The sequence below is a fragment of the Cricetulus griseus genome, chromosome 3 (assembly GCF_003668045.3).
Source record: "Cricetulus griseus strain 17A/GY chromosome 3, alternate assembly CriGri-PICRH-1.0, whole genome shotgun sequence".
NCBI lineage: Eukaryota > Metazoa > Chordata > Mammalia > Rodentia > Cricetidae > Cricetulus > Cricetulus griseus.
Genome location: NC_048596.1, coordinates 109,247,111 through 109,260,503, shown reverse-complemented (window position 1 = coordinate 109,260,503; position 13,393 = coordinate 109,247,111). Strand labels below are relative to the sequence as shown.

Below are 13,393 nucleotides of genomic sequence, written 5' to 3'. Positions count from 1 at the left end.
TCTAGCGACCCAAGCCACATCCTAGGCCCCTGAGGTTCATTCTCCCTCTCCCTTCCCTGACTGCCACATTTATTACCTTTATTAGTGTGAGTGCATCCCTGTACCACAAATGTGCAGAGATCAGTTATAAGAGTCAGTTCTCCCCTTCTGTGATGGAGGTCCTGGGGATCAAACTCAGGGCCTCAAGCTTGGCAACAAGTACCTTCACCCATGGAGCCATGCACATTTAATTAATAGGTTATTAAATGAAAACCTCAGTGCTAGGTTTGGGATACTTTCCTACAAATTGTTGATCAGGGAGGTCCCAGAAACCCTCAAAACAACACAAGCTTTCACCATTACTCTTGATTTCCCACCACACCTAGATGGTAAAACCCCATTGCTAAAAATACAGTACGATTTGGATGCTGGGTATAGTGGATGAAGTCAAGCTGGAATTGACCTGAATTTTTTCTGTCAGAAGATGGCCTGCAGACTACTTGGGAGAAAACAGGCATCAATAGTCTTACTAGCACTGAACCGTGCATGCTGCAATAGCAACCTACCCGGCAATATATGCCTACCCCGCAATATATGCAATGGTGGCTTAACTATTATGGGTAACCAGCTGCTTTCTGAATAGATCTGAGGCCTGTGCCTCAGGATGAATTTTTGCTTCATACTATACAACAGGTCAAAAGGCAATCACAGGCCATGAGGGGGAACCTCCTGCTGCTGCTTTGCTATGTGGTCAATGCTGTCAAATTGCCTTCCAAATGTTTATGTTTATACCTTTAAATTAGTGCTGCTCTCAGGGCTAGAGAGATGGCACAGTAGTTAAGAGCACTGAGGTGTTCTATAAGACCCGGGTTCAATTCCCAGCACCTACATGGCAGCTTATAACTATCTGTAACTCCAGTTCTAGCGGATCTAACACCTTTATACCAAATGCACATAAAATAAAGTTAAACAAATTATTTTTAAAAATAATAAATAAATTAGTGCTGCGCTCAACTTTAGTCAGAGAAGCTTCTTTTTGCAATGAACAGCATCAGTGATAACTGATAAGAGACTATTGAGTATTTAGCCCGAAATGGTACATTTCTATCAAACCCCCCAAGGTTCAGAAAACATCGAGAAAGAGGGAGCAGAAATAATTTGAGAGAAGGAGACTAGGGAGGAGTGCTGCAGAACACTAACTTCAGACATGACAGGGGCGCTGCACTGTCAAACTCACAGTAGCAACGGTTCTCTGAACAAGACCTGTACAAGATCAAGTCAGTTTCATTCCAGCATGGGTGGGAGAAGGGCTCATAAAGTTCTAGCACTAGCTGAGGAAATATTGGCAACTGGTTTCTAGGAGAGGAAAAGTCATTTTTCTTTAAAAGTATGGCCTCTGGTAGGTTTGTTATGCCCCAGTGGATAGCCCCACACTCATTTGGACTCAGTGGGTTATTAAGGAAGAAAGGAAGAGAAAGAAAGGAAGAAAGAAAGAGAGAAAGAAAGAAAGAAAGAAAGAAAGAAAGAAAGAAAGAAAGAAAGAAAGAAAGAGAGAAAGAAAGACAGGCAAGAAGGTGGTAATTTGAGGGAGGAAGTAGGAAGAAGAATTTTGATTGTATATGATTAAAATACATTATATGCACATGTGATGGGGAGTCTAAAAATTAAAAGTACATCAGAGTAATTGCACATAATTATATCATCATAAATTATAATCATTAACAGAGATGATCATGGGCTGGAGAGATAGATGCTCATCAGTTAAGAACACATACTGCTTTTGCAGAGGACCAGAGTTCAGTACCAATGTCAGGCAGTTCACAACCTCCTGTAACTCCAGCTCCAGGGAAGATGGTGCCCTCCCTCTTTTAGCATCCAAGGCCACCTGCACTCACATGCACATACCCACACAGCGGCACACACACTGTACTCAAATCAAGATCACTCTGAAAGCCCTGTCACAACCAAACTGCTAGAAACCAAAAATCAAGAAGAAAATCTAGAAAATAGATAAAACATGTACAACCAAAATCACTAGAATTCTCATCAGAACCCACGGAATGTCTAAACAGTTTAAACAAACTAATTTGTTTAAAATACTGAAAGAAAATAACTATCCACTCACATTCATATATCCAATCAAAGTCTTCAAGAATAAGGGCATAATCCAATCTCAGATGAAGTAAAGTTAACAGATTCTTTAAAAAAAAAATGTATACTTAGCAAGGCAAGGGGGCTACCTACCTAGCCCTCCCAGCGGCACAGTCACACGAAGTCAGCTTTAGGCTGGAGAGGCAGAACCCCAAACCCAGGCACATGACTATGCACATACTCCCAAGCCTTGTCTCCCGCCTGGGAACAAGCAGCATAGTGAGCTGCCATGGCAAAGCTATTGGATTGGGTCATATAGGTGGAACTTCTGGCTGGGCTTCTTGGAACAGTTCTGAGAGGTGAATTTAGTTCTTATTTATTAATGCACATGGGTATTTTCTTCAGCTGTCAAGGCCAATTTGCTAGCTCAGGACTCAAGAGCAACTCAGCTAACTGGGCTCTGATCCTGTGTCCTTCACAGTCACTGCTGAAGTCCCCCCATCTGTTGGCTGTCTGCTGTTACTCCACTTGGACCAAGGAATCCCCACTTCCAGACAGAAAAAAAATTTAAAACAAAAATAAATATATAGTGTTCTGCCTGCATGTATGCCTGCATGCCAGAAAAGGGCACCGGATCTCATTATAGATGGTTGTGAGTCACCATGTGGTTGCTGGGAATTAAAATCAGGATCTCTAGAAGAGCAACCCGTGCTCTTAAACTTTTAGCCTTCTCTCCAGCCCCCAGATTTTTTATTATTATTATTATTATTACTATTAATTATTATTATTATTATTATTATTTTCTTTTTACATCCCAACAGTTTCCCCTCCCTCTTCTTCCAGTCCCTCCCCATTTCCCCTCTACACTCCTGTATCTAGGCTGAACATATAGAATGGGCTCCACTAAGTCAGCTTGTGCATTAGTGTTAGATCTTGGACCCACTGCCAGTGACCTTATATATTGCCCCAGCTGCACCATTGTCACCTATATTAACCGAGTCTAGTTCAGTCTTATGAAGGTTCCCCATTTGTCAGACCTGAGTCAGTGATCTCTCACGAGCTCAGGTCAGCTTATTCTGTGTGTTTCCCCATCATGGTCTTGACTCCTTTGTTCATATTATCACTCCTCCCTCACTTCAATTGTACTCCAGAAGCTCAGCCCAATGGTTAGTTGTGGATTTCTACGTCTATTTCCATCTGTTTCTGGAAGAGGATTCTAGCTTCTCTGGGGTTGTGGATTGTAGGTTGGCTATCTTTTGCTTTATGTCCCGTATCCACTTAAGATTGAGTACATACTATATTTGTCTTTCTGGGACTGGGTTACCTCACTCAGGATAATTTTTTTCTAGTTCTATCCATTTGCCTGCAAATTTCATGACGTTATTGTTTCTTACCGCTGAGTAGTACTCCATTGTGTAAATATACCACATTTTCTTTATCCATTCTTCAGTTGGACATCTAAGTTGTTTCCAAGATCTGACTATTACGAATAATGTTGCTATGAACATAGTTGAGCAAATGTCCTTGTGGTGTGAATGTGCCTCCTCTGGGTATATGCCCAACAGTGGTATTGCAGGGTCTTAAGGTAGGTTGATTCTCTGGTGAGCTTTTCACTGTACATAATTGTAATACATATGGTTATACTGAGAATATGCACTTAACAAAGGAGGGGGAAAAAGCCAGGCAGTGGTGCTACATGCCCTTAATCCCAGCACTCGGGAAGCAGAGGCAGTGGGATCTTTGTGAGTTCGAGGCCAGCCTGGTCGACAAAGCAAGTGCCAGGACAGGTTCCAAAGCTACACAGAGAAACCCTGTCTCAAAAAAACCAAAAGAAAAAAAAAAAACAGGCAAGAAAAGTTGTGTAGGCAGTAAAGTGTTGCCTTGCAAATACAAGGACTAGAGCTCAATCTCCAGAACTCAAGAAAGAAAGAGAGAGAGAGAGAGAGAGAGAGAGAGAGAGAGAGAGAGAGAGAGGTAATGTGTAAAGATAAATGAAGAAAGTTCTTTGTAAAGCATCTTGATCGGTCCTTAGACAGGAACCTAGTCCTCTTCAGCAGTACATGCAGCCTAAAAACAGACACGAGTGAAACAGTGAGAGAAGATGGCATCTGCCAAGCCAGACAGACTCTCCCTACAGGACATACTTATTTCTGCAAACAGACATGTGACCAGGATGTACAAATGACTAGACAACAAAGTGCATCATGGGAGAACTCCAAGGGAATGGCATCCCTTGGGACATTAGCTAAGTCCCTGTTTATCACTAACTAACACACCGAAAACATTGCTCTGAGCCTCTGGGGTGATATGCACATGAAAACCTTCCATAAAGGTCTAAGGTTGGCAGTGGTTGGGGTGGGGGCAGGACTTTTAAAAAAATCAACCTGGATTCACCGGGAAACTCTCTCTGCTAGTTAGCTTGAGTAGTACCAAAAGGTGCTTTGCATACTGCTAGGGGAGAAAAGGTAGCAATGGCTCCACCAACATTGGACTCCAATTTTTCCCATCTGCCTGGCAAGATGGGACCACTGGTGCAACATTGGCAAAACTGTTAGTAGGGGTAATCAACTGCAGTTTGGATTGGATCTGAGGTCAGCATCTGAAGGGAATTCATGCCTGGTACTGTAAAACTGGTCAAGGACCCGTAACTAAGGAGCTCATAGACCCTAATGGAGGAATTTACTATTGTTTGACTAAATGATCATGCTGTTTATGTTTGTGCCCCTAGATGTGTGTGTAGGGAGTAATCCTGTTTAGAGGTACTGCTTGGGGCTGGCCACAGGTACCGCCAGCCACGCCCACTTTGGGCTGGCCACAGGTGCCACTTGGGCATGGTCAGAGTGACATAGCAAGGGTTTAAGTAGCAGAGAGGCACGCACACACAGCCCTCTTTTCTCTCTCCCACCTGGCTGAACAAACATTTGTGTGTCACTCCGGCTCCTGTGTAAACCTGGTCACTGGCCCCTATGTGAGTACTATCCCTTTAATAAACTACCTGTTGTCAATCTAGTTCTGACTCCATTGCATTCGGCATTATGTGTGCGCTCAGAAACTTTGGCCAGAGAAGCTCCTTTTGCAGGGAGTAGTGGCTAATGTAGACACTAAAGTGGCCAAAGTGCCAAGTTTAAGTAACTGTGAGTGACTGGCTGTGGGTAGGCCATCTGTATCAACCTCCCCCTTCCCAAGACTCGAGGAAATTACTGAAGAGGAGGTAGAAAGAATGTAGGCGATAGCAGGTCAGGAGGAGAAGTGTGACATGTTGACTTCATGACATGGCTATTGCACACACCAACTCATAGCAACTGGTAATCTGCACAAAACCTGCATAAGATCAGCGAGTTTGGATTCTAGTGGATCATCTAATGGATGAGGGAGGAGTTCCTGAGGATCCACCCTGGGTGTGGGAGAGGCTTTTGGCAGTTGATCTACTGAGAGAGGAAGAGCCATTCTCCCTTGGGGAGCTGCCCATTTTCCAGTGGAAAGTCCCACATCCAAGCACATATGGGCAGCATTGATTGGACTCAAGGGGTTATTAATAACAAAAACAAAGGAGGACATAAGGTTGGGAGAGATGGGTAGGATGGGGAATTGGAGAAAGGTAGTGATAGATGGATCTGACCATTGTAGAAATGCATGAAATTTTCAAAGAATAAATAAAAATGTATTTTAAAAGTTTAGAATTGGGGAGCGGATAAAATGTACCATTATGAATCATCTTACATACTCAGCTCTTAGAAAGTATTTATTATAATATAGTCATTACAGATGGGAAAATAGGAAGTTTCTAAAAGAAGTCACAAAGCTGGGTCAGGACCCCTCATGATTCGGCAAGAAGTTGGCTCCCAGTCCCCATAGCAAACGGACTCTAGGCTAAGAATTATTCTGACATTGTCGCTTCTAGCAGAGTCAAGTTCAGGGAATACTCAGGGATGAGAGAAAGGCGGGACAGGAAGGAAATAATTCCTCCACATGAATTCAAGAAAAGTTTGAAAGCACTCAATTTTTTTTTTCCTCAGAGGTACAAAATACACACTCTAAATATTCAACCATTCCAAACGTTCCTCAAAATACATAGGTTCAAACTTGCGTTCTACACAAGCAGTCTCGACCCCTGCAGGAACTTATTCAGGGGCCACACATTGCTCTCGCCCACATTGGAGGTGCGTCTCTGGCACTGCCTGCAGCGACGGTATTTCTCACACTGGTCCAAGAGGAACAGCTTGTCAGAAGCCCTGGGGAGAAGAAAGTAAAAGCTGATTCATTGGGTGTCTCCCAAGTCCCTAGAAGCAGAGAGAAGAAAAGTGATACCCGAAAAGACCCAGGTTTTATTTCCAGTACCCATTTGGCGACTCACAACCATCTGTAACTCCAGTGTGCTCTTCTGATCTCCATGGGTACCAGGCACACACATGCTATACACATACACATGCAAGCAAACACCCATACACATAATATAAATATATATTTTTAAGCTGTTGTTTCAGCACAAATGACTTACCTTATCATATTGAAATACCATAATAGCATGTGGCCAAAAAGAATAAAACAGTTGACAACCTGTGAGACATTATTGAGTTGCAGATGCTTTATTTAGGATGGTTTTTACTCTTGATCTCTTTCAGTGTTCACAAAAATCCAGTGATTTCCGTTCTTGCATTATTCTGTTATATACTCCATAATGATGGAGACTTAGCAATAGTTAAAACTTTTCAAATCAGCTAACCAAGCAGTGTTGAAATACTGGTCTACCTCTTTAGCTGCAACCTTAGCCACTGCAGGATAATATTCCTCCATGAGGAAACCATTAATAACTATTGTAAACAGGTACCTAAAAGATCGATGTTCTATCATTCTGACAATGGTGAAAGATGGTGGAGGGCCAGCAGGCAGTTGGTATATATTTTTTATAACTTGTGTGTGAAGCCATTGCATTGTTTCTCAGAGATTTAATACCCAAATATCTCATTTACTGGTGTCGAGGGCTCTGTGTTTGCTTCAAAGCTCAGTAATGAATTGGCTGACTTAAGGTTTTATCTTATGATTTCTAGTTAAGTGTTAGTATAAAGCAGAGGCTATAGGAAGGAAGGAAGGAAGGAAGGAAGGAAGGAAGGAAGGAAGGAAGGAAGGAGGGAGGGAGGGAGGGAAGGAAGGAAGGAAGGAAGGAAGGAAGGAAGGAAGGAAGGAAGGAAGGAAGGAAGGAAGAAGGAAGGAAGGAAGGAAGGAAGATAGGGAAGATACCTGATCTCTGCTTTCAAGGTTTTTACAGTCCACCTGCTGCCTCACCCTGCCACCTGCTGCTCATCCCACATCCTGGCAGTCTACTGTCTCCTCCTTTTCACTAAATCAAAGGCTGTGTGCAAATTCCCACAGTTTGACCCTTCCTTCAGGCCTAACCTCACACACCTAACACCAAACACATAAAGCCTAAGGTCACCCCAGCATCTACGGTGGCCCCTGGAACACATTTGCTAACTTGAGCTCAGTTATTTCCTGTGACTCCTCTATCCAGAGCCATCATGTTGGCCAGGCATTCTTTCTGAATCCAAACAAAATCTTGCTGGCATGTGCCTCACTGCTTCTCACTGTTTTTCACCAAGACTGAAAGGAATAGTTTGAGCACTCCCACTCCCACACTTTTCCTCTTCCTCTTTTCCTCATACTTCTCCTGTGGTTCCTGATCACCATGCTAGCCCTCATACTTCCTTACTTACCAATGAGCTCCAGCATTAGGAAATCAGATGAGAAGTACCTTTCAAGAGACTCTAAAAGTGTAGCAGATGAAGAGCCGTGATGAAAAACAAAACAAAACACCTCCGAGAGGTGGCTCGGAGGTTAAGAGCACTGGTTGCTCTTCCAGAGGACCCAAGTTTGATTCCCAACATCCTCATGGTGGCTTATAACTGTCTGTAACTCCAGGTCCAGGAGATCCTGCACCCTTCTTCTGGCCTCCTTGGGAACCAGGCACACAAGTGGTTCACAGACATATATGGAGGGGGGAAAGCTCATACATAAAATAAATAAATCTTTTTTAAAAAAAAATAACGTCGAGGCTGAAGAGATCAGCCTTAAGAGTTCTTGCCACTCTTCCAGAGGACCTAAGTTTGGCTCCCACAACCAAAGGTGGCTCACAGTTACCTGTAACTCAAACTCCAAGGGCTCTGACACCCTCTTCTGGTCTCCTTGGGTTCACATGTACACACACACACACACACACACACACACACACACGCACGCACGCACGCACGCACGCACGCACGCACGCACGCACGACACAGAAATAAAAAATAAAATCTTAATAGTGGAAAAGTAGCCATTTAAACTGTTTTGTTGTTGTTGTTGTGTGTGGTCCTTTCCTGATGGTATAGGTATGAATCTTAACATTTTATGAAATCTTTTTTTCATTTTATAAAATCTTACCTTAAATGTCTAGAGGATTTCTATTGCTTTCAGAGTATAATACTTTCCCATCTTTTTATTTTTTTAACCCCTAAAACTCCTGTGCTACCTTGGTCAGGCAATGATTTACTTTCACAGTTTACACACTAAAAAAGATGACGAACATTAGCAGTCTTTCCAAAGTCCGTGCTAACTATAAACGGCAGATTCAAACTGAATACACAACCAGAGAGGGGCCCAGCTCTACTACTGTATGTAGCTCACATTCCCACAGTCAGTCTTCTCTTGACTCTGCTCTTACAGCCATAAAGGCCAAGCTTGGAAGTGTTCAGAGTAGAACTCACCCCTATTTCAACATAGCTCTATCCAAAGAGAGTAGCAACCCTCAGCAAAGTAGAACCACCAGGGCAGAAACAAAGATCAGGGCAGGGTCAATGAAAACTTAGCATAAAACACAGTGTTTTCCAGCCACTTGCTCACAGAAGACATTGCTAATCAATTGCAGCAGCATTTCTCACGAAGCAAATTTGTTGTCCCCACAGAATTTTTGTAGAGGGCCATACTAATCACCTTGTAACACTCAGACTCTCTACCACTCCAGAGTTAGATTTGCAGTGGTTCTCTACCTCGGGGTGGCATAGCAGATCTCCTGCATATCAGATATCTACACCACAATTCATAACAGTAGCAAAATTACAGTTATGAAGTAGCAACGAGATAATCTTATGGTTGGGAGTCACCACAACGTGAGGAACAGTATTAAAGGGTCAAAGCATTAGGAGGATGAGAACCACTGAGTTAGAGGAAAGAAAACATGGAGCTGGTTTACAAGGAAGTTTCTTGCAAGCAAATAGTGCCTGGTTCCCATTAGGTCTCACCGCTCAAAGGCCTTCTCCTCCAGGTCCCGTTGCCTCTTCATTGACAGGCTCCTGTCCCAGTCCTCCTGCAAGCACTGGTGGATTCTGTTCATCCGATCCGCCTCAGCAGCTCTGTCTGCCAAGTGCCTGGAGAGAAAAGAACAGCCTGACTCCATTCACAATGCTGGGGAGAGCCTGGGACCACCCTGGTAGTACTAAGTCTTTTACGTTAAATTAGACAGAGAGCATTCTGGTTCTCTTTGGGCGTCTTTAGAATGTGCACAAGATTCGGGTGGTGAAAAGGCACAGTGAAACTGCCAGCAGTCAGATAATGGATGGTTCTAAGATCTTTCAGCTTGCACCCTGGTTCAAATTAGCAGAACTTACGTCCTAGTCCAATTAACCATTTCAGCTTCCAAAGCATTAATGTCCTTTGAAGCTAATTTGACTCATCTGAAGAATCATTCCAAATGGATTCCCTATACTGTGTTGTTTCTTCCCAGCCTCTCAGCTGTCAGCAATCAGCCCTCACGTGGCTACAGGCATCTGGTTCTTCTGGGTTTTCTCTTTTTTTTTTTTTTTTTTTTTTTTTTTTTTTTTTTTTTTTTTTTTTTGGTTTTTTGAGACAGGGTTTCTCTGTGTAGCTTTAGAGCCTATCCTGGTACTTGCTCTGGAGACCAGGCTGGCCTCAAACTTACAGAGATCCGCCTGCCTCTGCCTCCCGAGTGCTGGGATTAAAGGTGTGTGCCTCCAACACCCAGCTCTCTTCTGGGTTTTCTATTTCCCCCTTTTGAGAAAAGGTCTCAGTAGTTCAGGGTGCCCTTGAACTCTAGATCTTCCTGCCTCAGCCTCCAGGGTGCTGGGAGTACAGAAGTACACTTGGGGGCTACAGGCATTTTATGAGACAAAGTGAAGAGACAAAATGAGAGAGCAGAAAGGAGAAAGGGGGAGAAATGACTTGTAAGAGAAAGGAAGCAGAACTACCCAGCTCTGACAGGAATGCTTGATGGCAGGCATATCACCCAGGAAGAGAACGAAGTTCGGAGCCTCGCTCTTGATGGTGTTTCTACCGCCTGTCTCCACATAAGCCATCACAACTGTTACAAATCATGTTAAGTCTGGTTCACATTATTTATGTGAATCTATTTTTGCCAAGATGAAACTTTTGCCATCCATTCTCATTAAAGTCTTCCAGCGTGACCACTGACTCACACTTCTCTGACAGACATTGTATGACAATGACATTTGCCACTAGGTGACAGGGCCCTCTGACAAAAATCAGTACTGTCTTCAACTGGGTCACTTTTTCCTAAAAACCACCATTAACCTAATTGCTATTGAGTGGCTATTGTGAAGATTAGATGATAAAATATATCCAACATGTCATACCCATCACAGAATGGAACTCTTTGACAAGTATCTATTTTTCTCATAAGCTTTTTTATTCCCATATGCTTTAATTAAGAGGCAGAGACACAGAACTATTGTTACATCCAACATCTCAAAGTCACTACTCAATGAGGTAAACCAGGTAAAAACATATACTTACTGTATGGTTCCATTGCATATCTAAATCAAAACCCAACAACATGTGTTTACATACAGTCCATTATATGTCAATTACATCTCCATAGTAATTTTTTTAAAGAATAAAGAAAAAATCATTAGGAAAGCTCTGCCTTCTCTCAGGCTCGACTATGTTTCAACAAATCTTCTTATGCTGCCACTCTCTCTCCTTCCACCATCAAAAGGACAAAAAGTCTTTTAGGATGAGTGAGTTATAACCTTTGTCTCTGCAAGCAAAAAATCTGGTGGTTTCTAAATCACAGAATCCTTGGAAATGGAAATAGCAAGCTTGGGTTAAAAAAAAAAAAACAGTGTATTTCATACACTCACACAATCGTGGCACAGGATATGGAGGTAAAGTCATGGGAAAGCCTTGTACCACAGGCCTTTGTAGCTACTTCTGCCACAGAGTAGAGCAACATCTTCACACGTAGCACTTTGTAGGCTATGACTTGGTAATCACACCATCACTTCACCATCAGGCACAGATGTAGAGGCTACTGTAGCCTTTCTGAAGCCATTTCTTTGTTTAATTTAAGATTTTAGCACTATCTATTCTAGGTAAAATATTTAGGGTCACTTGTTTTATATGCTTTAATGGCCACATTAGAAGTCAGCCCAAACAAAGACCCCAAAACAGAGCACCTATTGAAGGGCCAGCAAGATGAATGTCTTAGTTAGGGTTTCTGTTGTTGTGATGAAACACCAAGACTAAAAAGCAACTTGGGGAAGGAAATGGTTTATTTGGCTTACACTTCCACATTACTGTTCATCATTGAAGGAAGACAGGACAGGAACTCAAACAGGGCAGGGACCTGGAGTCAGGAGCTAATGCAGAGGCCATAGACAGGTACTGCTTACTGGCTTGCTCATCATGGCTTACTTGACTCACATTCTTATAAAACCCAGGACCACCAGCCCAAGGGATGGCACCACCCACAATGGGCTGAGCCCTCCCCCTATCAATCACTAAGAAAATGTCCTACAAACTTGCCTACAGCCTGATCTGGTGGAGGCTTTTTCTCGGATGACTTTAGTTTGTGTCCAGTTGACATAAAACTATCCGGCACTGAGTTAGAGGCAAGCACTATGCTATTTGCAGGAGTCATTTAACTCTGGACCATCAGGAGGTAGATACTTGCATCAGCCCTAGTACAAAAAGAAAACCAATGCCCTCAAAAGAATGTAACCTGATCCATATCACCCAATTAATACAGTAACAGAAACATGACAACCAATCAGAATGCATTTAAGAAGTGATCTAGAGATCCAAGTGAGAAGTTGAAGTTCAAAGGAGGGATCATGCGGAGCTGGAAAGATGGCCATGGGTCTGGAGAGATGTGCCAGTGGTTAGGAACACTGTTTGCTCTTCCAGAGGACCCTGGCTCAATTCCCAACACCTACATGGCAGCTCACAACTATCTGTAACTCCAGTTTCAGAGGATCCAACACCCTCACACAGATATACATATAAGCAAAATACCAATGCACATCAAATAAAAGTAAATCATTTTAAAAATGAAAACAGGAGGTTCATGGCTGTCTGGGAAGAAAGAGTGTACTTGTCGTCGGACTTAGGACAACAGTGTCTATCACTGAATATGGAGCTATGTTATGATTTTAGAAATCTGATACAAGTTAGATGTCACTCCTTGTTTTTTATTGAAACAGGAAAACATGTAATGTAGACTATGGTTCTAATAGAATAAACTTCACAGTTTAACTACTCCCACCCCCTCTCTACCAACAGTCAAACCCACTATTATTGTGTCATCTTTAATCTATCACCTGACTCATGTCTAGCCAACCCAACACAGAATATAATAGACCCATACACTATCCCACTGGGACCATTTCTAAATTTATAAAAATTTAATAATATGACTTTTTGTAAATACTTTTTGGAATCCCTTCCAAAAATAGTGGGTTCCTTGGCCAGAAGATTTTTTGGATGATAATTTATGCTCATCAGAGATATAAGAATTAATGAACATTTACAAAGAAGAAATTAGTCTCCTATGACAATCTGGGTGGTGGGAAGTAGGAAATAGATGATGGAGTGCTAGGCAGGAAGCATGAAGATACTGTGAGACTGAGAGCCAGTGTGACTAAGTTTTTCCCACCACTTAGGAAGCCAACTGGGCATTCTAAGAAATCAAGTGTCTGATGTTTGAACTTAGATATCTAGGCACTAAAACAGAATTCCCTTACCCATCCTACCACCTTCACCATCACTCCATGACTGGGAACTGAGGAAGGACCCAGTGTCAGGTCTTGATCTATATGAGTGTTTAGGGTTCATTGAATAGGCAGTGCTGATGCTATGATTCTTTAAAAAAAAAAAAAAAAAAAAAAAAAAAAAAAAAAAAAAAAAAGTCATGCTGTTGCTGGGAGTGGTGGTGTACATCTTATGTCCCAGCACTCAGGAGGCAGAAGCAGACAGATCTATGAGTTCAAGGCCAGCCTGGTCTACAAAGCAATTTCCAGGACAACCAGGGCTACAC

The 13,393-nt window shown here is 42.5% G+C and overlaps 2 protein-coding genes across 2 annotated transcripts in view; one reads left to right on the top strand and one right to left on the bottom strand.

Annotated features, from left to right (window-relative positions):
- Me3 (malic enzyme 3) overlaps positions 1-13,393 on the top strand; it is a 223,170-nt gene that overhangs the window by 195,557 nt on the left and 14,220 nt on the right. The gene's annotated exons all lie outside the window — the stretch shown is intronic.
- Ccdc81 (coiled-coil domain containing 81) overlaps positions 5,787-13,393 on the bottom strand; it is a 30,828-nt gene continuing 23,221 nt past the window's right edge. The window contains exons 14-15 of the mRNA XM_027407601.2: positions 9,345-9,470; positions 5,787-6,302 (exon numbers count right to left, since the gene is read on the bottom strand). Coding sequence (XP_027263402.1) covers positions 6,161-6,302; positions 9,345-9,470 — 268 coding nt within the window. The 3' untranslated portion in view covers positions 5,787-6,160. The remainder of the gene's footprint in view (positions 6,303-9,344; positions 9,471-13,393) is intronic.